Consider the following 27,103-nt stretch of genomic DNA (forward strand, 5'->3'; position numbering starts at 1 on the left):
GTTACAATTCTTGTGGAGCAGAGTACACCTGTTATTATTAATTATTATTATTTCTCAACATTTTTATGGAGCTTTAATAGTACCTTTCCTCAAAAACTTTTATGGAGAAGGCCTATTAATAATAATATACATCTTTTTTTTGGATGTCTTATTCTTAAGATTTTTTTATTTTCATTGTTTTAAATACTAAGATGCACATTTTAATTTTCATTATTTAATCTGCTCCCTTATCTGTCCAAAACCAACAGAATTGGAGTGATAATATACCCAATTACCAAGTCCTCCTTAAAGAAGCTGACTTTAAACCAATAGGAGCAGACAGACCTCTTTAAGATCACTATCACTGCGTATATGTAAGCCTTGACAAAGCCCAAGGCAAAACGCGTTGGTATGTACATAAAATTAGGTCTTGTGACAATATTATCCCGAGACCATTGTTTAAAAGTCTGTTATTGTCAAACTCAATAAGCATACACTTGTTAAAGATCGGTACAAGTGGTCTTCTCCTCTCCCCTTCCCCCTCCTTTTCACTTCTTTCTTTTATCTTCCTATACTTTAAATTATACCCCACGCTTTGACCACCCAATTTCAAAACTTAAATTATGCTAACCTGATAATTTTCTTTTCTTTAAATGGAAAGAGTCCACAGCTACATTCATTACTTTTTGGAAATAAGAACCTGACCACCAGGAGGAGGCAAAGATACCAAAGGCTTGAAATACTCCTTCCACTTCCCTCATCCACCAAGTCATTTTGCCGAGGAACACGGAACAGTAGAAGAAATACCAGGGTGAAAATACGGGTGGGGAGCTGTGGACTCTTTCCATCTGAAGAAAAGAAAATGATCAGGTAAGCATAATTTAAGTTTTTCTTCATAAATGGAGAAAGTCCACAACTGCATACATTACTTTTGGGAAAACAATACCAAAGCTATAGAGGACACTGAATGCCAAAACAAGAGGGTACAATAGGCGTCCCATTCTGAAGGCACCAGGACTGAAAAAAACACAACCCAAGCAAACGTTGCTTTGTCAGAGCTGGGCAAAAAAACTAGAAGGAAAAGGCCCCAAGGACACTGACCTGCAGCTAGTCTGAAAGCCTAACTAGAGACCGCAAGGCACTCCACCAGGAGAACCGTCGCCCAGCAGTCGGTCCCCACACAAAAAGGAGAGGACAAGGGTGCAAAGGGGTACCCAAAAGGTACAGCAAGTTCCAATAAGGAAAAACCCTATTCAAAAGAAGGCCAAGTCCACAGAGACCTGAATGGATCAACCGGGCATCATCGAGAAGAAAAATCTCCCAAACATTGTGCAACAGCACCGAAAAAAGACAACTGAAGACAAAGTCCTCAAAACTTCAGAACTCAGAGACTGAGCAAACAGAAAAATTACAAGCGGCAAACTCAGAAGGACAAACATCTGAGTCCAGTAACACGCTGCCATCCATAGGAAGACACGGATAAAACAGTATCAGTAAGGAAAAAGCGGCCGAACAGAATAGCAGATTGCCCAACCTCCAAGACAGACGACACACTCCAGGCAATCCAGGCCGACTTACAGATCTCAAAAGGGGGAGAGGCACAGAACCTCTAAAAATGAAAAGGTCCAATGGCACCCCCAAGACCAGAGGATGAACGACAGATCTCAGATCCTACACCTAGCCGGACCAGCCCAAGCAACAGCAGATCTAAAAGCAAGGGAACAGAAAGGAACCCCAAGACCGGTCCCCAAAAGGGCGGAAAAATGGACACAGCCACTTCAACCTAGAGACAATCAAGCAGGTGTTAGACCCAAGGAGATCCAACAAAGCCACCAAAGTAAGTCCCAATGTGGAGCCAGCAGCTCCCCAGATGGAAAGGAACAACTCAAAGAGCAGACCAAACCGCAAACCAGATAAAACATCTGTTCCAACCTCCCGATACAGGAGAGGCCCCTAAAAAAGGGTGCAAGAGGGACAGCCGAGCAACCGCGAACCTTTCGCTTGCTAGGCAGGAAAGCCCACCATCAGGTCACATTACTTGGCTGTCCCATGGGAACCATATCGTCAGGCACACAAGTCCCCAAGGAGCCCCAGCTCTCAGTAAATCTGGCCAAGTTGTAAAACAGAACAGCTAGAACAAGGGCTAAGCCCAAGTACCCCGGAAACTGGAACCCCCAGGCCAGTCCTAGGATCATAAGGTCCGGTAACATCCCACAGCGAGATCCACAAAGAGTAAAACCCTTGACAACCGGAAGATCAGGACAAGACACCCGAGCCCCACAAATGTTTACATTAAACAATCTTCCAAGAACATAAATCCCTCGTCTGATATAAAAAAAAAAACAGACCTTCCAGGGAAAAATCCAGAATAACCCGATAACAAAAACAAGAAGCCCTTGCAAGTCCTGACCAAAAGGGAAGAGACCACCCCTTGCAGGAGCCCAACACTCCAAGAGCCAATGCCTCCCAAGGTCATAAAAGGACACTAGAGCTAACAGGCGTCCAAGCAACAATAACATGATTGTGCTTGAAAAGCACGGCTAATCCCGGGACACAAGATGCTGTTCATTTTATCTACCCTGAAAGAGGAAAGGCTGAGTAGACCTCGCCGGGGATCGAACTAGCAACCCTTGGATTGCTACAGTACAGGAGTAGCCACAGAGCCTTAGTATGCTGAGCTAGTTGTCTAGCTAGCCACAAGCTCCAGACATAAGGGGAACAGTGAGGACAAGTCACCCGAACAGAGCAACAGCAAGCCTCCACATCACCTCAGTTCGAAGTTAGAGGACAGTAAAACATGGATTTGGATGCCACCTGGATGGCATACCTGAACCATATGAGTGGAAAACCTCTTCTATCCCAAGAAGTAGATGCAGAACATTCCCAACCCCGTGGAAGGGCCCCTAACCGGAGCCAAAAAAGACCACACAGTCTAATGACCTGAAAAGGAACAACCAACTCCTGAAGGAAATCCTGAAGGTGACCCAATCCACAAGGAGAAACAGACAAAGTCCTAGAAGGTCTCAATGAGAAGAGAACCACTAAAGGAGCAACTCCAAAAGGGACAATTTCCAGGGCCTCCTAAGGCAACACCGCCCCGACCAGGGAAAAGAGGATCTAAACCTCTAACCTTCCCACCATGTGGGAAGGAATACTCTAGGTTCCGAGGATATTGGAAACAACAGTGACACAGCAAATTTTGCTGACCCAGTCACCAGAGTGACGGCTATTTAGGACTGAATCAATCCCGAGATCCGCACGGACCCGCAAGTCCTCTTGATAATGCCTAGTTGAAACTAGTAAAACAAATAACATAAATAATGTTAAGAGCACTCGGCACCCCAACCTGACCGGCAAGTTATAATTAGGTGCCACGTGTCTGAATAAGCCGCGAGAGAGGATCTGAACCCAAGCAGGACCAGTTTGCAACCAGGGTCATAACTGCCAAGCTGGCTAAATACACCCTCAGAGAGGGAGGAAGAAAAACAGACAAACATGGGACTAACATGTCCCAAACAACTTCCGTAGAAGCAAACAGCGAGTATCGATCCCAGAGATTTTTAAGTTCCCGCAGGAAACATAAAATATAATTCATCCTAACCGGATAAAATAAAATAAAAGGCAACCAGAGGGTTAAGGCCCAAGAAGAACAGAAAGATCCGCAGGACCAGCCTAACTGAAACCCTGTTCTTCCAACAAAACTGGGAAGTATCTTGATAACAAGACTTAAAGGAGATTACTTCAACTCCCCATGTCTAACGAGGTGAGCCATTCGAAGGAGGAGACTGATGAGTCCCATAACCGAGAAGGATAGGGTCCCCAAACAGCTCAAAAACATGTCTGAGTAAAAGACAAAGGGTAAGCCCGCCTATAACGAAAGGCACAATACTCAGGAAGTTACACCCGCAGGAAACTGCACATGCCCTCCAGAGGCCGAGAGACCTGGGGCAATCGGGCACAAGCACAATTGCAAATAAACATCTGGACTTTGTAGACGCGAAAGAGAGAAAAGTATGTAAAAGCAAAAACGTGCCACAACCTCCGGGGGGAACAATCCACCCTCCGAAGAGGGAAACACATAACCTGTGTTACCCGCATGCATAGTAGTAGTAGGGAGCGGTAGAAAACTCGCCTCCCAGAGGACAGGGCCCCTGAGGCGGATGGTTCAGCAGTCCCTTGAATCCCTGAGCCTGAGGAACAAGGCGCTCTAGGACGGTCTAAAGAACATAACCGACTTACCTAAGTCAATGGGGCCAATTCGCATTCGTCACAGGACGAAGAATCTGAATCAGAAAGTTGACCAATCTCAACATCAGCATCCTCCATAACTGGATAAAGGATACCAAAAAAATGGATTATATGAAAAACAATTTAAAAGGCACCTGACACCCACAATGGCTGGGGCACTAACCACCTCCTATGAACCAGACACCAGCGGACTAGAACGTAGACACGCCCAGTCACAAGGTGAACCATACAGTCCAAAAAAAGCGCGCCCAACCTAAGGTTGTCGTCAATTTGAAAGGCTGTTATGTTCCAAAAACCACGAGTCCAGTTAACACTACACATAAGCAGATTGAATCATATAACAAACATGATTAAAATCTCCACTGTTCAATAATCCCCCTCAGGAGATATTAACCCTTAATTCCATGATACTAAAGGAGTCCCACTAAGACCCTGTATTTTTCATGTGAGTTTGCAGGAACAAATGAGTTACAGTATCATGAAGAAATAAAATGAAATGATCTTACCGGAATCTACACCGTGAAACTGGAACACGGCCCTTCAAGTGTGACGGATAGTAGCCTCGCCTCCGCCATGGACTTAAAAGGAAGCAGGCAGTGAAGTTCGACAATGCCGATTGTTTGTGGAGTTGTTAAAATGAGTCGGGATGGTTTCGCAGAAAGACTCTGCCTGCATCTCCGGACTCTAACTTTCATCCAATCCCTCACTGAGAGACTGACAGGATTACTTAAAACTCCCGTCCCATGTCGAAGAGTACTACCCTCCATAAGAGACAAAAACAAACTTCTGACACTTCTCTGCCAACCTCCTGGGAAAAAAGGCAAAGAATGACTGGGGGATGAGGGAAGTGGGAGGAGTATTTAAGCCTTTGGCTGGGTTGTCTTTGCCTCCTCCTGGTGGCCAGGTTCTTAATTCCCAAAAGTAATGAATGCAGCTGTGGACTCTTTCCATTTATGAAGAAAAAGTATTTTTTTTGTGAACAAACTGTTTCAAATGTTCTCCAATCAGCGCACTATCTACAACATTTTTTTTTTTTTTTTAAATGTTGCAAGTGCAGTATTGCTAGAATGCCGATTGGAGAACAATTCAAACAGTTTGCTCACATAAATTACTTTGAAGTGGGAGGCCAGAGCACGAGGTATTTGAATTTCATCACTTTAACTAGTAAGCTATAGCGTATCTTCATTACAGCTGATGATTTAAACTCCATCTAAAATAGTGTTATCATTCTGGATCTGTTTATACACAGTGGAAAGTTTACCATCACTTTAAAGTGATGGTAAACCTTAAAGGGCCATAATACCCAAATGTTTAAACACTTGAAAGTGATGCAGCATAGCTGTAAAAAGCTGACTAGAAAATATCTCTATGTAAAAAAGAAAGATATTTTACCTCAAAAGTTCCTCAGTAGCCACATCCCATTGTAAAGGATTTCTAAGCAGCATATTAGTATGTCTGTCCTAGGACAGCTGAAGGGATGAGCCTCGTGCACACTCATATTATTTCACCAATCAGGTAAAGGAAGTTTAGAATGAAATCTCATGAGAGTCAAGTCAAATCTCATGAGATCACCGTAAAAGTTCATGACCTCAGCACTGCTGATGCTGATTGGCTGCTGTTCATTTCTTCATTTTTTTTTTTTACCTGTAGCTGGGAGCAGGTGAAGTATAACTTTTTACACAGAACTTACTCTGCTGAGCTGAGGAGATTGTGAGGTAAAATATCTTCCTTTTTTACATAGAGATGCTCAGGTGATATTTTCCTGTCAGCTTTTTGCAGTTATACTGCATCAGTTTCAAGTGATTTAGCATATGAGTATTATGTCCCTTTAACCAATCAAATGCCATATATGTAACCTTTGCCATTTAAAAAGTATATGTGTACCTTTTTTGTTTTTAATCCATCTATGAAAGGGTTAAATTAGTGTATACAATAATGCTTCTATTACAATGTTATGCCGGCCCACTTCGATTAACTTTTTTTTTCCAGTTTACATCTAATCAGCATGTGTTTCATTTAACAAGCTTGAAATTCAGCCCCATTAAAGCCAGTAGAAAGCCTATGCAGAGAGTGGGTGGGCTGCTCTATACATCACAGCCCAGTCAAAAGAGGAAATCAAAAAGGGCGGGGGAACAGACAGTACCAATTAGGATTATAAACCTTTTATTTAAAATATATACACTTTAAAAAAATTATAATACGTTTTACTTGCAAACGAATATATTTTTCATTGCAACATTCTTATACATAAAATTTAGCATCACTAAGTATTTGAGTCTAAAATAAATACAAACAGTGTATCCATTCGCATTTGCTATTTTTCATTGATCTATTAAATTGGGATAATTATTTAATTTTTTATTTATATAATATATTTTTAGATAAATATATACAGGGAGTGCAAAATTATTAGGCAAATGAGTATTTTGACCACATCATCCTCTTTATGCATGTTGTCTTACTCCAAGCTGTATAGGCTCGAAAGCCTACTACCAATTAAGCATATTAGGTGATGTGCATCTCTGTAATGAGAAGGGGTGTGGTCTAATGACATCAACACCCTATATCAGGTGTGCATAATTATTAGGCAACTTCCTTTCCTTTGGCAAAATGGGTCAAAAGAAGGACTTGACAGGCTCAGAAAAGTCACAAATAGTGAGATATCTTGCAGAGGGATGCAGCACTCTTAAAATTGCAAAGCTTCTGAAGCATGATCATCGAACAATCAAGCGTTTCATTCAAAATAGTCAACAGGGTCGCAAGAAGCGTGTGGAAAAACCAAGGCGCAAAATAACTGCCCATGAACTGAGAAAAGTCAAGCGTGCAGCTGCCAAGATGCCACTTGCCACCAGTTTGGCCATATTTCAGAGCTGCAACATCACTGTAGTGCCCATAAGCACAAGGTGTGCAATACTCAGAGACATGGCCAAGGTAAGAAAGGCTGAAAGACGACCACCACTGAACAAGACACACAAGCTGAAACGTCAAGACTGGGCCAAGAAATATCTCAAGACTGATTTTTCTAAGGTTTTATGGACTGATGAAATGAGAGTGAGTCTTGATGGGCCAGATGGATGGGCCCGTGGCTGGATTGGTAAAGGGCAGAGAGCTCCAGTCCGACTCAGACGCCAGCAAGGTGGAGGTGGAGTACTGGTTTGGGCTGGTATCATCAAAGATGAGCTTGTGGGGCCTTTTCGGGTTGAGGATGGAGTCAAGCTCAACTCCCAGTCCTACTGCCAGTTTCTGGAAGACACCTTCTTCAAGCAGTGGTACAGGAAGAAGTCTGCATCCTTCAAGAAAAACATGTTTTTTATGCAGGACAATGCTCCATCACATGCGTCCAAGTACTCCACAGCGTGGCTGGCAAGAAAGGGTATAAAAGAAGAAAATCTAATGACATGGCCTCCTTGTTCACCTGATCTGAACCCCATTGAGAACCTGTGGTCCATCATCAAATGTGAGATTTACAAGGAGGGAAAACAGTACACCTCTCTGAACAGTGTCTGGGAGGCTGTGGTTGCTGCTGCACGCAATGTTGATGGTGAACAGATCAAAACACTGACAGAATCCATGGATGGCAGGCTTTTGAGTGTCCTTGCAAAGAAAGGTGGCTATATTGGTCACTGATTTGTTTTTGTTTTATTTTTGAATGTCAGAAATGTATATTTGTGAATGTTGAGATGTTATATTGGTTTCACTGGTAAAAATAAATAATTGAAATGGGTATATATTTGTTTTTTGTTAAGTTGCCTAATAATTATGCACAGTAATAGTCACCTGCACACACAGATATCCCCCTAAAATAGCTATAACTAAAAACAAACTAAAAACTACTTCCAAAACTATTCAGCTTTGATATTAATGAGTTTTTTGGGTTCATTGAGAACATGGTTGTTGTTCAATAATAAAATTAATCCTCAAAAATACAACTTGCCTAATAATTCTGCACTCCCTGTATGTATTCAAAAACATAATTTATGCTTACCTGATAAATTTATTTCTCTTGTGATGTATCGAGTCCACGGATTCATCCTTACTTGTGGGATATTCTCCTTCCCTACAGGAAGTGGCAAAGAGAGCACCCACAGCAGAGCTGTCTATATACAGGGAGGGCAGAATTATTAGGCAAATGAGTATTTTGACCATAATTGAAATGGGTATATATTTGTTTTTTGTTAAGTTGCCTAATAATTATGCACAGTAATAGTCACCTGCACACACAGATATCCCCCTATAATAGCTATAACTAAAAACAAACTAAAAACTACTTCCAAAACTATTCAGCTTTGATATTAATGAGTTTTTTGGGTTCATTGAGAACATGGTTGTTGTTCAATAATAAAATTAATCCTCAAAAATACAACTTGCCTAATAATTCTGCACTCCCTGTAGCTCCTCCCTTAGCTCCACCCACCAGTCATTCGACCGAAGGCTAGGAAGAAAAAGGAGAAACTATAGGATGCAGTGGTGACTGAAAGTTTTAAAATAAAAATATATATGCCCGTCTAAAAAAACAGGGCGGGCCATGGACTCGATACATCACAAGAGAAATAAATTTATCAGGTAAGCATAAATTATGTTTTCTCTTGTAAGATGTATCGAGTCCACGGATTCATCCATACTTGTGGGATACCAATACCAAAGCTTTAGGACACGGATGAAGGGAGGGACAAGACAGGGACCTTAAACGGAAGGCACCACTGCTTGTAGAACCTTTGTCCCAAAAATAGCCTCAGAAGAAGCAAAAGTATCGAATTTGTAAAATTTGGAAAAAGTATGAAGCGAAGACCAAGTCGCCGCCTTACAAATCTGTTCAACAGAAGCCTCATTTTTAAAAACCCATGTGGAAGCCACAGCTCTAGTAGAATGAGCAGTAATTCTTTCAGGAGGCTGCTGTCCAGCAATCTCATAGGCCAAACGGATGATGCTTTTCAGCCAAAAGGAAAGAGAGGTAGCCGTAGCCCTTTGACCTCTCTGTTTACCAGAATAAACAACAAACAATTAAGATGTTTGACGGAAATCTTTAGTTGCTTATAAGTAGAACTTTAAAGCACGAACCACATCAAGATTGTGTAACAGACGTTCCTTCTTTGATGAAGGATTAGGACACAGAGAAGGAACAACAATCTCTTGATAGATATTCTTATTAGAAACAACCTTAGGAAGAAACCCAGGTTTGGTACGCAAAACCACCTTATCTGCATGGAAAACAAGGTAAGGGGAATCACATTGTAAAGAAGATAGCTCAGAAACTCTTCGAGCCGAAGAGATAGCTACTAAAAACAAAGCTTTCCAAGATAGAAGCTTAATATCTATGGAATGCATAGGTTCAAACGGAACCCCTTGAAGAACTTTAAGGACTAAGTTTAGGCTCTAAGGCGGAGCAACAGGCTTAAATACAGGCTTAATTCTGACCAAAGCCTGACTAAATGCTTGAACGTCTGGGACATCTGCCAGACGTTTGTGTAGTAGAATAGACAAAGCAGATATTTGCCTTTTTAGGGAACTAGCTGATAATCCCTTCTCCAAACCTTCTTGGAGAAAAGACAATATTCTAGGAATCCTAATCTTACTCCACGAGTAACCATTGGATTCACACCAATAAAGATATTTGCGCCAAATCTTATGATAGATCTTCCTGGTGACAGGCTTTCAAGCCTGAATCAGGGTATCAATGACCGACTCAGAGAAACTACGCTTTGATAGAATCAGGCGTTCAATCTCCAAGCAGTCAGACGCAGAGAAATTAGATTTGGATGCGTGAACGGACCTTGGATTAGAAGGTCCCGCCTCATTAGCAGAGTCCACGGTGGAACCGAGGACATGTCCACTATGTCTGCATACCAAGTCCTGCGTGGCCACGCAGGAGCTATCAGAATCACCAAAGCTCTCTCCTGCTTGATTCTGGCAACCAGACGTGGGAGGAGAGGAAACGGTGGAAATACATAGGCCAGATTGAAGGACCAAGGCACTGCTAGAGCATCTATCAGTACCGCCTTGGGATCCCGGGACCTGGACCCGTAACGAGGAAGTTTGGCATTCTGACGTGACGCCATCAGATCCAATTCAGGTGTGCCCCATCAGCTGGGCAAATACCTTCGGATGGAGATCCCACTCCCCCGGATGAAAAGTCTGACGACTTAGGAAATCCGCTTCCCAGTTCTCTACTCCTGGGATGTGGATTGCTGAGAGACGGCAAGAGTGATCCTCTGCCCATCGGATTATTTTGGTTACCTCCATCATCGCTAGAGAACTCCTTGTTCCTCCTTGATGCTACCGTGATGTTGTCCGACTGAAACCTGATGAATTTGGCCGCAGCAAGCTGAGGCCACGCCTTGAGCGCATTGAATATCGCTCTCAGTTCTAGAATGTTTATCGGAAGAAGAGATTCCTCCCGAGACCAAAAGCCCTGTGCTTTCAGGGAGTTCCAGACTGCACCCCAGCCTAGCAGGCTGGCATCTGTCGTTACTATGAGCCACTCTGGCCTGCGGAAGTACATTCCCTGAGACAGGTGGTCCTGAGACAACCACCAGAGAAGAGAATCTCTGGTCTCCTGGTCCAGATGCAGTTGAGGAGATAAATCTGCATAATCCCCATTCCACTGTTTGAGCATGCATAGTTACCACTGATGGCCGAGGAATGGAATGAAGAGTTCGGCAAGTGGTTAAGAGTTTTGATTTTCTGACCTCCGTCAGAAATATTTTCATTTCTACCGAATCTGAGTCCCTAGAAAGGAAACTCTTGTAAGAGGGAAGAGAGAACTCTTTTTTATGTTCACCTTCCACCCGTGAGATCTCAGAAAAGCCAACACAATGTCCGTGTGAGACTTGGCTAGCTGGAAAGTCGACGCCTGAATTAAGATGTCGTCTAGATAAGGCGCCATTGCTATGCCCCGTGGTCGTAGAACCACCAGAAGGGACCCTAGCACCTTTGTGAAAATTCTGGGAGCCGTGGCCAACTCGAAGGGAAGGGCCACAAACTGGTAATGCCTGTTTAGAAAGGTGAATCTGAGAAATTGATGATGATTTCTGTGAATAGGGATGTGTAGATACGCATCCTTTAAGTCCACGGTAGTCATATATTGACCCTCCTGGATCAGAGGTAGAATAGTCCGAATAGTCTCCATCTTGAATTTGAGGAACTTGTTTATAATTTTGAAATCCAAGATTGGTCTGAAAGTTCCCTCTTTTTTGGGAAGCACAAACAGGTTTGAGTAAAACCCTAGCCCCTGTTCCTCTTTTTGGACTGGGCGGATCATCCCCATGGTATGTAGGTCTTCTACACAGCGTAAGAACGCCTCTTTGTCTGGTTTACAGACAATCGAGAAATGTGAAATCTCCCCCTTGGAAGGGAGTCTTTGAATTCCATAAGATATCCCTGGGACACAATTTCTAAAGCCCAGGGATCGTGAACATCTCTTGCCCAAGCCTGAGCGAAGAGAGAGAGTCTGCCCCCTACTAGATCCGGTCCCGGATCGGGGGCTACCCCTTCATGCCGTCTTAGAGGCAGCTGCAGGCTTCTTGGCCTGTTTATCCTTGTTCGAAGCCTGTTTAGGTCTCCAGACTGACTTGGATTGGGCAAAATTCCCCTCTTGCTTTGCAGCAGAGGAAGCTGAAGCGGGACCACTCTTAAAGTTCCGAAAGGAACGAAAATTATTTTGTTTGGTCCTCATCTTATTTGATCTATCCTGAGGGAGGGCATGACCTTTCCCTCCAGTGATGTCTGAAATAATCTCTTTCAGTTCAGGCCCGAATAGGGTCTTTCCTTTGAAAGGGATGTTCAAAAGTTTAGATTTAGATGACACATCAGCAGACCAGGACTTAAGCCATAACGCCCTGCGTGCTAAAATGGCAAAACCTGAATTCTTTGCCGCTAATTTAGCCAGTTGAAATGCGGCATCTGTAATAAAAGAATTAGCCAATTTAAGGGCCTTAATTCTGTCCATAATCTCCTCTAATGGAGTCTCCATCTGAAAACCCTCTTCTAGAGCCTCAAACCAGAAAGCAGCTGCAGTGGTTACAGGAACAATGCACGCAATAGGTTGGAGAGAAAAACCCTGATGAACAAAAATTTTCTTCAGGAGACCCTCTAATTTTTTATCCATAGGATCTTTGAAAGCACAACTGTCTTCGATAGGTATAGTTGTACGCTTAGCCAGAGTAGAAATAGCTCCCTCCACCTTAGGAACTGTCTTCCACGAGTCCCGCATGGTGTCAGATATGGGAAACATTTTCTTAAAAACAGGAGGGGGAGTGAACAGAATACTTTGTCTATCCCACTCCTTAGTAATAATATTCACAATCATCTTAGGGACTGGAAAAACATCAGTGTAAACAGGAACCTCTAAGTATTTATCCATTTTACACAATTTCTCTGGGAACACCATAGGGTCACAATCATCTAGAGTCGCTAATACCTCCCTGAGCAATAAGCAGAGGTGTTCAAGCTTAAATTTAAAGGCCGTCGTATCAGAATCTGTCTGAGGAAACATCTTTCCTGAATCAGAAATTTCTCCCTCAGATAACAAATCCCTCACCCCTACTTCAGAGCATTGTGAGGGCTTATCAGATACGGCAACTAAAGCGTCAGACGGCTCAGCATTTTTCCTAAACCCAGAGCTGTCCCGCTTTCCTTGTAAACCAGGCAGTTTAGATAAAACCTCAGTGAGGGTTGTATTCATAACTGTGGCCATGTCTTGTAAAGTAAAAGAATTTAACGCACTAGAGGTACTTGGCGTCACTTGTGCGGGCGTTACTGGTTGTGACACTTGGGGAGAGCTAGATGGCGAACCCTCATTAACTTCTGACTGAGAATCATCTATTGCTCTATTTTTAAGTGCCAATATATGTTCTTTATAGTTTATAGACATATCAGTACAATTGACACACATTCTAAGAGGAGGTTCCACAATGGCTACCAAACATATTGAACAAGGATTTTCCTTGGTGTCAGATATGTTAAACAGGCTAGTAATGTAACAAGCAAGCTTGGAAAACACTGTAATCAAAGTAAATAACACTTAGAATTAAAACGGTACTGTGCCTTTAAGAGAAAAAAAGCTGCACAAATTCTGCAAAACAGTGTAAAAAAAGCAGTAAACTTAACGAAATTTTTACAGTAGCATCATAAAGCCTTAGTAACTTTGCACAGATATGCAAATAAATAATTAACCCCTTAATGGCAACAACGGATTGAAAAAACGTCAAAACCGGTAAAAAGGACTTTCAGCACCTTGCCACAGCTCTGCTGTGGCTCCTACCTGCCCTTCAGAACGATTTGTGGGGAAAAAAAACTTCTTTTACAGCCCTCAAACACAGCAGGAACCTCTGGAGAAGCAGTTAGATGTCTCTGAGGAAAAGAAACGGCGCAACTGAGGCGTGAAAATAGGCCCCTCCCACCTCACTCAATGTTTTGAGGATATCAGAAAAACACCAGAGTGTCTCTTAAAGGGACAGTATACACTCATTTTCATATAACTATATGTAATAGACACTACTATAAAGAATAAGATGCACAGATACTGATATAAAAATCCAGTATAAAACTGTTTAAAAACTTACTTAGAAGCTGTCAGTTTGGCTCTGTTGAAAAGGTAGCTGGAAAGCCCACTGCAAGTGGCAAATAAGACACTCCCCCCTCCCCCTTCTTTTGCATATGAAAAGACCCTTTACACAAACAGGAGCAAGCTGGAGAAGGTAGCTGACAGTATTCACATAAAACTTTGGGGCTTGGTTAGGAGTCTGAAAATCAGAGCAATGTTATTTAAAAATAAGCAAAACTATACATTTATTTTAAAAAAAAACTTTATGGGCTATATAAAAAGATCATCTACAAAACATTTATGCAAAGAAAAAATGAGTGTATAATGTCCCTTTAATTAACCATGTGGGTTAAAAAAAAAAAAAAAAACAAGCCACAATGACCCCTTTAGTCCCTTCAAAAAAACGTTATAATTGCATCATTTACTGAATAAACAAAAACGTTTTTTCCTAACATTGTCACCAGTAACTAATGAGCCCTTCAAGCAAGCTGAAATTCCTATTAAAATGTCTGAATACAGCTTACCCTTCCCTCATGGGAATATTGCCAGCCTTTTCTAGAATTAACACAGTCTGTCTAGAAAAATATAGACTGAATATACCTCATATGCAGCTTAGCATGCAAACCGTTCCCCCAACTGAAGTTTTCCTGTACTCTTCAGCCCTTGTGAGAACAGCAGTGGATCTTAGTTACAAAGTGCTAAGATCATCATCCACCTTGCAGAAATCTTCATCCCTTTTCTGCCAGAGAGTAAATAGTACACACCGGTACCATTTAAAATAACAAACTTTTGCTTGAGAAATAAAAAACTAACATTTTTGTCACTACACTCGCTCTGCCCTTCCTAGTACTTAGAGTAGGCAAAGAGAATGACTGGGGGTGGAGCTAAGGGAGGAGCTATATAGACAGCTCTGCTGTGGGTGCTCTCTTTGCCACTTCCTGTAGGGAAGAATATCCCACATGTAAGGATGAATCCGTGGACTCGATACATCTTACAAGAGAGACAAATTATAATAATGCCAATAACTTTCCATTTTTTGTTAAAATTTGCTTATAGTGCTGTTTTTTATTTGTGTTAGAATTAAGCATGTTTTTTGTCATTTTGTTCAAAACAATGAGAAAGGCCGGTTTAACAGCTGAAACGCGTTTGTCTTAATGTTTTTGTGCTCTACACCCCTGGCACCTGAAGCCGACGTATCCAGCTATTGGCCAGCAAACAGGGGTGTGTAAAACGATTTTATATTGGTGTGGGTTGTGTTTGCAGGGTGTCCTGCTATTTATTATTTCAATTATTATTAAAGGTTAAGTTATAGCCTATATTACTTCTTTCATATGAGGGTGAGTGCTACAAGCCCCTAGTCTTTTCTGTCTCTCCTGTCTATGGGAGTGTTTTCTGAGAATTAAGCATGCATCATATGTATTGTCACACACACAGGTCTAGTCTTATCTTTTTAATCATTACCTGCCCTTCCAGTAGCCATTTCTTCAGTGGCACCAGCTGTCCACATGTGATGTCTGAATCAGGAGGACTCACCCAGCGGAATGCTCTCACCACCCGGTCTGTGTACCCCAAAACTAACTCACACTGGCCATCTCCATCTGCATGAGAGATTTATAATTACTACTCTTTTAACATGGTCCTTTCTCAGCATTTTAAATCTGGACTGTGAGGTTATGGAACTTTGTGTGCTAAAAAAAAATGAAAACGGACATGCTCCTTTAAGATCTGTACTGGAACCAATGCAAGTGAACGTTATCATCATTAGTTATACAAATTGATTAAAGTGACACATTCACTAATTTTTTTTTTTATTTATTTATGCATATGAAAGAACAGAAATATTTGCTCACAAAATTTAAAGTAAAGACAGAAACCAATAATAAAAGTAGTTGTATCCAAAAGTCTTAAGATATTTTGTTGCTTTCTCGGTTACACTAGTATTCAGTAACCGCCAAAGATTGGACACACCAGTCCACCTTGAAAAGTTTCATAAAGCATAACCGTCATATCCCTTTAGTAATAATTGGTGAACAAAAACGACTTACCGCAATTGAGGTCACAATGTTACCTACACATCACATTATATATGTAAGCCACTCACTACCTTCTCATTTGAAGATAATCCTTCGTATAGATAGTGAACAATTCTCTTTGTAGTGGGGCTGAATGCAAACACTGTATCGTAGGTTAGACCACAGTGTGCGTTTGTCTCTAGCCGACGTAGGCTGTTACGCTGCAACGGTTTTCCCACACGCCCACAAACAATAGACTAAGTGTCTGATGAAATGCCGTTGAGGCATGAAAGACATCAGCTGTGAAACCTGTGTGCATTTTATCTTTTTGCTACAATAAATGAATGTTTTAAACTGAACTTTTCTCCATCCTGATCTGTCACGCATTAACCGTTGGACGCTGTTCCTTTCTGTACTTGGTACTTAAATTTAAAGTGAAACAGGAAGTGAATGCTTATGTACAACATAGTCCTACAACAGCTTGGTTTATTCCACCCAGGAAAACCCATGGAATGGAACGTGGGTGAAAAGAACCAAAATACTGTTGATTTAAATAATTTTACATTGAAGTACTTACAAAGAAAGAAATATAAATTACAATTTTATATTTACAAAGAATGTAGCAGATGATCCTATTAAACACACAATACACAGACGTGTAGGATCGATACAACGATAGTACACCGGAGCCTGTATTGAAAACAAGGCTTGAACCAAAGGAATAATAAACAGATCCGGATATAACCAGTGCACCACATGCATAGAAGGTAATTTCGAAGGGATCGGTAAGCTCTGAGTTTATAACAAAGTAGAGAAATTTGAAAAACAGTGAGTAGAATCTTTTCCATGAAAGATACAATACAGAAAACGGTTTATAAGCGGATTGGTGCAGTTTGTTAGTTTACTTTTCCAAACTGGGCATTTTAATATGCGGTGGTCCGGTCAGACAGGTCTGCACGTTTCATATCGAGAACATTTAACAGTATCCCTCACGGAAAGCAATATTGGAGGATAAATATTCCGGGACTGCAATGAACTAATAGATTCTGATTTTCAGTGGGTCTTATTGATGGATTTTGCGACTTTTTTGAAGGTACAATTTTATCTGTATATTTGTGATATGGCGTGTTATAAGTGCAGATAAAGACTACAGGCTATTTATTAAATGTTTAAGGAAACAGTTTAGTGCTGGACAAAAGTGTCAATCTTCTTTTTCTCTTGTTTTTAGGAATAATATATATATATATATATATATATATATATATATATATATATATATATATATACATACACACACACACACACACACAAATATCTATTTCTATTCCAGATCCCCAAAACAATAATATATATGTCTATATATATCTATTTAAGATCCCAAATAAATAATATATAGTAAATATCTAGTAATAAAAAAACAAAATGCAATAGTCAGTCACCTGTGGCCAGTGGAAATACCTCATAATAATTAAATTAGCAAATGGCAGAGCTTTCATTGTTCAATGAACCACAGTACTCATAGCAAAAAATGAATCAAAAGTAACAGAGGCAGTGTTTTGGACATGACTCATAAAAAACAAACAAATTACACTTACATATTATGCATAGGGGAATAATCATTACCCACCCTTGAATTGTTAGAAAAGAAAGAAAGCCAAGGGACAAACCAAAAGTCCAGCCCGTATATATATATATGTATGTGTGTGATAACAAAAATATATTAATGTGCATAATATATAATTTTTTTGGATAAGTGGACTGTGAATATTAAGAAAATAAATCTATGGCAGCAATAGTAGACACTCCCTGCAATAGATAACTTTGGAAGAAATATGAGAGGAAATGTGATATGAAGTGTAAATGTGACAAAATCCTCTATGTAAAGAAGTGACAATAAAAATAATGAAAAACAAAATTGAACATAGAATAATGTATGCGTAGATGAAATGTAATATAACGAATATGTGTATGAGTAATGTAATGTATAATGTGTAAAATAATATAATGATTTACGTGTGTGAAAGGAATGTTATGTGTGTATGAAGGAGATGTAGTGATTTCTGCGCATGAAGTGGTGTATATATGTATGATGTGTATGTAGGTGATGTAAAATGTGTTTTGGTGTCAATACATAAAAAATGTATAGTGAACTTTGGGAATAATTGGAACACTAATTACAAGTCAGACCTTCTCGTCCAACTCCAGTGCCTGACTTCACAAATGCTCTTTTGGTTGAATGGTGTATCACTGAGAAACACGTTGCTGTATTTTAGCTTTGATATTAAAGTACCTTTTTTTTTTTATATCAAAACTGAGCTTTATACACATTTTTATGAGATTCCTACTTTTAGTAGTATCATCATATTAAGAAACCCTTGGCAATCGTTTGGATCCTATTGCACCTAAGACTGAGACACTCCCTACTGATGTTCCTGACACAGTGAAAGAGTTAGCCAGACTACTCCTGAATATCTGGCCTGCGTTTATAGCACTTGGCAGTGCATCACCAAATGTGAGTTGAATATTTCTGTCTTATATCTTTTTTATACATAAATATATTACGCTATGGTAGTTTGTGTTTGATTCATCCTAAGGAAGAAATAACACCGCACAAGCTGTTGCCATTGAGAGAGTTAGCCAGCATACTCTAAAATCTCTGGCCTGCCTGTACAGCGAAAAAAACGAAGGGGATGACACTGGTCTATGGAGCGAACAACAGTGCTAGCCAACTGACAAATTCACACTTCCCAAAGGTGTGAAAAAAAACGAAAACGTACAAAATCACAGGAAGTCAGTGGCGCCTGGGGCTGACTGTCCAATAGCAGTGACTAAGTGATTGAATATAATAGAAATAAAAAATATATAAATAAATAAATTTCAAAAATGCGAACGTGGTAACGAGATTAACTAGATGTACTTAATGAATTTAAAAACGATCCAGCAATAACAACTATAGCTGAACATACATCAATGGATTATATTGTTCAAATCAAATGAAAAAGGACGGATCACTTCATGAATATGCAATTTGTACAATTGTGAGGCAGGGTTAAACTTTGCCGTGAGTGTTTGGCTGTTTTTTCTTCAATCGATATGATAATTTGCTGTATTAAGAAATTTACGTCAAATAGGTACAGTTTATAACAACAGGTGTATGGCTTTTACTCACTTGGAGCTTTCAGCGTCCTCGCTTTATTCACCCGTTACCTGTAAGCAGGGCAATGTGTAGTAGTGGTCCAATTGGGACTGTTGAAGTGCGTGCACTTATTCAAAAAGCTGGAAATCCTTGAAGATGAAAACTCCTACCGGCTCAGTATGTGCTGTCTGAGCACGTAGAAAGAGTCGGTTCTGGGAGTGGTTTCTTTGCTGCAGGAGCAATCTGTAAGAACGTCTACGCGTTTCAGCTGTAAAGCCTTTATCAAGATGTTGTCATTGAGAGAGTTAGCCAGCATACTCTAAAATTTCTGGCCTGCCTGTACAGCACTTGATAGTTCTTTCCTAAATGTGAGTGCACTTTCATCACATCTTGCAATTTTTGAACCTACTACGCTATGGGCGCCTTCTCTTTGTTTATTTTTATATAGGTGTATAAAATTTTGTTTGGAATTTAAAAAAATAGTCACAAATAAGTGACACAGCTTGTGTGATTTTTCAGCAAAATTTAAAAATTTAAGGATATTTATAAAAACTCCTTAAAAGGAACATGTTTCAGATAGAATATACAAAAACAGAAAAAGGAAATGCTGCACTTGTAAAGCTCAAAATGTTCAGATTTATTCAACGATGTATAACAAACAATTACAAGAGGCACCTGACGTACCTCTTATTCGTTTCACGCTACATGGAGCGCTTAGCTGATCTATGACTAAACGATCCATGTAGCGTGAAACGCGTAAGATGTACGTCAGGTGCCACCTCTGTGTTTGTTTGTTTCTTATACATCGTTGAATAAATCTGAAGATTTTGAGGTTTACGAAAGCAGCATTTCCTTTTTGTGCTTCTAAAGTTTTGGCGGTTTGTTCCTCTGCATTGTTGCTAGCACCCCAGTCATCCCAAGTGTCAGTGTGACCCCCTATATGTGATCATTCGACGGGTATCTCTTTTACTCATACAATTTTAAAAAAAAAAAACTTTCCAATTTACTTCTATTGTTTAATTTGCTTCATTCTCTTGGTATCCTTTGTTGAAGGAGCAGTAATGCAATACTGTGTGCTAGCTGAAAGCCAATGAGAAGAGGCATATATGTGCAGCCACCAATCAGCAGCTTCTGAGCCTACCTAGGTATACTTTTCAAAAAAATTACACAAGGAGAACAAAACTAAATAAATAGAAATAAATTAGAAAGTTATTTAAAATTGCATGCTCTATCTGAATTATGAAAGAAAAAATGTGTGTTTCATGTCCCTTTAAATAACAGATCGTTATCTGCATTATTTCTTTGGAGACAAAGAAAAAAGTGGAGGGAAAAAAATGGTTTATATGCAGCAAACTGATATGAAAATATAAATATATAACAAAACAAAAATAAATGTATCAACACAAGCATCAAACACAGATTCACTCCGATTTCAAATAAATATGTATGTAACACCACAATACAGTACAAAAAATGCATACTGACAATAAAACATCTGTATTTTGTTAAGGGTTGACGTGCAGTGTACTCCTAATAAGTCTAGAGATATATTTGTATTTATTTTCCCCTCTCTTTCTCAGTCTCTCACACATAGGGGTTATATTCACTTTTAACTGTGTGGTGAATTCTATGGTGAGAATTTACTATCACTTATTGTCCACTGAACCTGTGTATCTGCATACCGGAGATAGCCAGCTAGGGTCTATAATACATCCAGCTTGAGTGATCTGCACTTACCCATAGTGCATCACTTTTGTGAGTATATCTCAACGGTGTGATTAATTGTGGGTAACGGTTTGGGAGACTGTATTTGATATACTGTACCATTGTAGCGCCTTCTGGCGATCACCCTGCCAGATAAAGTATTGTTACAAGCGCTATTATGCTGTACTCCTGTCAAGATAAGGTAGTTCTTTGTCCAGTACCTGATTTCCTGTCTTTATTGGGTTTTTACGTCTTTTTATTTTGTCCAGGGCGATGACCAAATAATGGGGAAAAAAACACATGTGCATTGAATATATATTATGATACTTCCACATACACAATGAGCAGACAAACAGACTGCAAATGGACCCACAGGAACAGCACAAATGCTGTACGGCAGCAATAGAATTTTAAAGCATCATTTCTACTCCAGAATTGTATTGTTTAAAAAGATAGATTATCCATTTTTTTACCCATTGCCCAGGTTTGCATAACCCACACGGTTATATTAATATACATTTTACCTCTGTGATTACCTTGTATCTAAGCCTCTGCAGACTGCCCCCAATCTTTAAGTTTTTTTGACAGACTTGCAGTTTAGCCAATCAAAGCTGACTCATAAATAACTCCATGGGAGTGAACATAATGTTATCTATATGACACACAGGAACTAGCGCTGTAAAAAACTTGGAGGTTTGTGGAGAACAGGATTTCTGCACAACAAGTATACACTTATAGCACTCTAAAGTCTGGAAGAGTAAATCACCCTTAGGCGATACTAAAAATCATGGATATGTCAAAATAATGATTGTATTGGGTAAGATAGATAGAGAAAACTAAATTAAAAATTAACTTTTATTAATCAATATTAAAAGTATTTTCATATACACACAACACACAATTAAAACTACGAATAGAGGGAATGGACCAAGCGTGTCCTTATAATCATAAAACGCTATAAATTTTGAGTAATTCTTTCCATAGTCATATATTAATAGAAATAGGTTCGATATATTAACTGGCTTATAAATAATAGCCAGAAAAAATAATTGTAGTACAGGAAATATATGACTGAACTAGTGTAGACTCTTAGTAAAGGACTGGGGTGGGCAAACCCATTGCCCACATTGGATAAGATACTAGCGAATCAGGACACAAGCAGAAGCGCCACAATACTTGCTGTGTTAAAAATTGTACATGGAGCGCTGTAAAAAACTGTCAAAATGCACTGAAATAAGAGGCGGCCTTCAAGGGCTTAGAAATTAGCATATGAGCCTACCTACGTTTAGCTTTCAACAAAGAATACCAAGATTACAAAGCAAATTTGATGTGAAAAGTAAATTGGAAAGTTGTTTAAAATTGCATGCCCTATCTGAATCATGAAAGTTTAATTTTGGCTATAGTGTCCCTTTAAGAGACAATTGAGCTTGAGCTTAAAGCTTATTCAGAAAGGATGATTGCTATGCTAAAGCGACCTATGTAAAGCAGCAGTGAGACGTTCTACTCACAAATATATCAAACATAAACTAATAACGAATGGGCATGGTTTATGGTTCATCTAAAAAATTAGGAAATGCTAATTACTATGAAAACATATACTTATGGGCATTTAGTTACTGAAACAAATCCACAGGAACACTATGTTTCTAGTGTTCCTGTGGATTTGTTTCAGTAACTAAATGCCCATAAGTATATGTTTCATAGTAATTAGCATTTCCTCATTTTTTATACCATGATTGCTTATTCAAAGGATATATTAGGCTTCTTAATGCCTGTCATTGATTTTAGATATGCATCATCTTGGGGTACTAAGTAGCTCAATTATTCTGATTGCCTCATCTGTGCTAAGGTAGGGAACTCATTTAAATCTAGCTTAATTGAGAAATCCTATTCAGCAAAGTTCCAAAAAAGCACCACAATTAGAGTATCGGAATTATCCATCTCTAACATGCATACCAGATGACAGCAGTCAATGGTTTAAGACTAACTAAACTTGGAGTTTAGCCTCTTTTAATAGGCATACTCGCCCTGATAAAAAGAAAAAATGACAGTTTTAGCATATTTGTACTGTTATCTAAATGTCGTGAAAAAAACCTGGGAGATATATTTGTACAGATATAAAGAAGACATACACAGTGTAAAGAAAAGAAAAAAAAGAAAAAAAACCTTAAGAAACAAAAACCTTGATTTGACTGTTCTGCCTAGATCAAAAGTTCACTTGGACGTGGAAATGTTACACTATTACTGCCATTTACAGCTTGTTTGAAGTTTAAATGGAATGTAAAAATGAAACATGGAACACAAAAGCAGTGGAGATACAAAAAAAGCTTAAGAAAGCTCAAGTTTATAAGGTGAGAGTATAATTTAATTTTGAAGAGACCTTAAGGATTCACCCTAAAGTGGCATACGACTCAGCTGTGTAACTATCTCTGCTGATTGGATCAGCAGCGCTTTCCACTCGGACCAGCAGTGCTGCAGCAATATCTATCTACTTGAAGAAAACATGCCATCTACACCAAAGACTAGAAATAATCCAAAATTCTGCAGGATCACTACTTTATCTGTATAACAACTAAGTGGAAAAAAACGTACATGCATTTGTCATTCTACTTTTGAGAGAAAAGTTTTACAAGCAGATGTGTAAGGTTTCCTTCACCATGCTATCTTGTTATGGGTTTATCTCTTTCTGCTGCCTGTGTGACAATAGGAAAAATAATAGATCACTTTGCTAAAGTATTGTAGGGGAGATCACAGGCTCCTCTCATTAACTAGCAAGTCATTTTAAGCCTAGAAAAAATAAATTAGATTTGTTTTTATATTTTTATTATGTAGAAAAAGAATACATCACAAAGACCAAGGAGGTCTCCTATTTAATCTAAAATCACTTTATTCCTAAATAAGTGTTGATATTTGGTCAATTACAAGCTCATCTTACCAATGTCACTGATTAAGGCAAGCTTGGTGTTGGCCGGGAGATGTTGTGTGTATGTTGCTCTCTGCTCTTCACCCTGTGCTGGATCCAACTGGGTATCCGGTGTAAAGCTCAGATCAAAGAGGTGAAACCAACCTTCAGCACTGACCGCAACCACAAAATTCTTTAAAAGGAAAGTGATACAAAGAACTGATTAGACCAATATTCAGTGGGTCACATAAATAACAAACCGATATAATGAAGGAAACCATCCCCCACTAGACATTTTAAAGGCTTACAAAATGGTGGTTTTCGAGCATAAAATTCAAAATCATAAAATGATTTTTAACAATTTATTTAGGAGATGCAGACTCCAAACATGTAGTAATCATCTGACATATCAAGTAACACAGGACAAAAATAAATATTCTATCTATAATAAACTGTAATTATTTTTTTTAGATAATTTCTCTACAATGTGAAAGATCTTACATAAAATAGATTCCATAGAATAAAACATTATAGGAGAGTTCCTTTATTGTTTAACATACTGTATATACATTGCAGCTCCAGGCATCATGCTGAGATAAAGTGACCAGGAACTAAACACTTAACTTCTATGAGGTGCTACGCTGCAACGGTAGAACAGACCGCCCATAAACCAGAAGTAAAAACAATGCAGCGGTACACGCAAATCTGTAAATCAATTAAAAAGTAATTTTTCTTGCTTCATCATCATTCAAAAAAAAAAAAAAAAACATACCAGGAAGGGGGAATCCTATCTGATGCGTTTCGCATCAATCACAGGCACTTAATCATGGATAAAGTGCACAATTTTTGATTAAGCTCCTTGGTCGGGGCGAAGCATGCGAGGTGGCATTCCCCCTTCCTGATATATATTATTTTTTATGATAATGAAGCAATAGAAGTTAATTTTTAACTGTTTTACAAACTCGCAAGTGCTGCTGCATTCTTTTTACTTTCTTTATTTTTTATATAATCCTTATGAACAAAGAAATATTTGTCTTAGTTGTGTGAGTTTGATCACTCTCTATATACAGTACATCTCTATAAAGAATAACAAATCATGAAGGGTGGTTGCTGCCTGGAAAGTACTGACCCCAGCTGCTATAACACTGGTAACTATACTACATAACCCCACCACATATAAACTGTAACAACCACTGACCTTTTCCCATTACTATAAACATTTATACAGAAGAGTGACAGGTAAAAGCAATTAATATATATATATATATACACGTAATCAGTAGCATTTTAAAATGTATAAATCTGTACAACAATATCTATTAAACCAAATACAATAAAAAAGGTATGCATTGCTTTGCTTCTCCAGAGCCTACATTAGATTAAAATTGCATGTTCTAAACTAATCAGGAAAGTTTAATTTTGACGTTACTGTCCCTTTAACACAAGATTATTTATTGAGAGAAGTGTCACCACAAATAGCTAACAAGCTGTAGATTCTATGCATTCATTAGTTCATTAAGCAATCTAAAGGAACATGGGAATCACACATGAACTGTGTTTAATTTAATGCAGTGGGTATTGTTAGTCTTTCTTATTTCCTTTAATGGATACAAAACATTATCAGTCTTTTTAAAAAAATAGAATAGTCTCTGAATTTCTGTCTACTCACCTTTCCCTTATTGCAGACATCACCTACACCAACACATGTGAGCTGGAAAAAATATAATACCTTAGGATCAAAACAACATTTTCCAACCACATTTAAATAGCATGCAGATAAACAAGATAGACCTGTCATATAACAAATGCAGCACAAGCTAGTTTGATACTACTGAATTTACAAGTCTGTAAAGTTGTACAAGGCACTTAAGGCATATAACTAGATTTACAGCATGTGATACACTACTAACATTTGTGGATCCCTGCTTACCATGCCTGTGCAACAACGTGTCAGCCAAGGTTTGCTTTGATCATTCTTATACACATGTAGCTTCCCACTGGTGTCTCCTAGAATTAGCTCATTTAGCTGGGGGAGAAAAATGGATACTGAATGACAATGCACTTCAATGTAATTTGATACTTAAGTAGTGTGACAGAAGTTTGTAACACATGGTGATGCAATTTTTTGCATCTCTCTCTGGAAACCAGGGTGTCAATACAAAACTTTAGTGCAGCAATAAAAAATAATTTTCAGTAATAATAGAGAAAAAAAAGAAAGTATTTTGCTGCTAATGTCATAGAGTAGTACAACTGCTACACAATGTCCCGGGTACCCCTGATTACCGTATCATTGTCAGCATCTCCTAGACACAGAGCGTGAGGAAAGAGTGAGCCACTGAACTCCAAGACCGCACGTTGCACATAACTCAGGGACCGCATTTGATGTATACAAACTGCTGTAGACTGGTAATATGTATAACAGCAGCGAAGGACTAATCATGCACTATTGAGCGTGTCAACTAAAGATAAAGACAAAAAAAGTGACAGAAGCTGCTATCTGTGGGTTTCTACGAGTAAAAAAATAACTATAGATAATAAATTAAATAACTAAATATTTGCTCTCCTTAACTACTACTAACATTTCCGGCGTGCAAAGTTGACGTACTCCTATAAACAATCTTTAGTATTGGTAGAAATAATCACGTGATTTGATACGTAGCTTTTATTTGGCAGTGCTGAAGTGCTTCACTGCTTATCGGAAAACATTTCTATTGCTTGGAATTTTGACACATATACTATTAAAGTGAAATAATGCCACACGATATATAGGTGGACGTTATAATATAATAATACATGTAGTAAGTAGATATTTTGAAATTTGAACATATTAGATGTGGATTATCAGTTAATTTGTCTAAATGTGATGCTTGAGCGAATATGTAAAAGTACATACCTCCCAACATTTCAAAATTCAAAAGAGGGACATTCCCCCCCCCCCCCAAAAAAAAAAAATTAAATGTGGTAGACAGGGCTTAAAAAATCATAAGACCAAAGTAATATAAATAAGATTCTAAATAAAGTCATATATTTTAATACACTTAGGCAGCAAATCAAATACAAGCTCAAACCACTGGTATAGCTATGTGAGCTATGTATTTAATTAGCCTTTGCAAAGACATTGCTAAATATTTTTATCTTAATTGGACATTTAATAATAAATTCTTTAAAACTACTCTCTGCATTCCCCATTAATATTTTAGATTCTGGCCTTTAAAGTCAGCAAAATGCACAGTAGCACACTATATACATAGTTGCCAACAGTCCCTGATTAATAATTTTGTTGTATGTCCCTGGATTTTTTTGTCCCTGGAAATGTCCCTGAAAATCTCCTTTGCACAACATTTGTTGTTTGCATATACTGTGTATATATATATATATATATATATATATATATATATATATATACATACACACACATACATATATACAGATAGATGATAAATAGATATAGTGTATTATTTAAATATAATTCATTCCTAATGGCATATTGTTATTATTATTGAATGGGTTCACATATTATTTGTCTTTCTAATTTTGATGCTGTGTAGTAAAAATAACCATATGCCCAGAATGTGTTCCAG

The 27,103-nt window shown here is 38.8% G+C and overlaps 1 protein-coding gene across 1 annotated transcript in view; it reads right to left on the reverse strand.

The window, feature by feature from the left end:
- ITFG2 (integrin alpha FG-GAP repeat containing 2) overlaps positions 1 to 26,123 on the reverse strand; it is a 137,495-nt gene extending 111,372 nt beyond the window's left edge. The window contains exons 1-5 of the mRNA XM_053718814.1: positions 25,806 to 26,123; positions 25,453 to 25,548; positions 25,192 to 25,233; positions 23,556 to 23,715; positions 15,230 to 15,366 (exon numbers count right to left, since the gene is read on the reverse strand). Of these exons, the coding sequence (XP_053574789.1) occupies positions 15,230 to 15,366; positions 23,556 to 23,715; positions 25,192 to 25,233; positions 25,453 to 25,548; positions 25,806 to 25,901 (531 nt within the window). The 5' untranslated portion in view covers positions 25,902 to 26,123. The remainder of the gene's footprint in view (positions 1 to 15,229; positions 15,367 to 23,555; positions 23,716 to 25,191; positions 25,234 to 25,452; positions 25,549 to 25,805) is intronic.
- Positions 26,124 to 27,103: the final 980 nt, after the last annotated feature.

This window comes from Bombina bombina, chromosome 6 (assembly GCF_027579735.1).
Source record: "Bombina bombina isolate aBomBom1 chromosome 6, aBomBom1.pri, whole genome shotgun sequence".
NCBI lineage: Eukaryota > Metazoa > Chordata > Amphibia > Anura > Bombinatoridae > Bombina > Bombina bombina.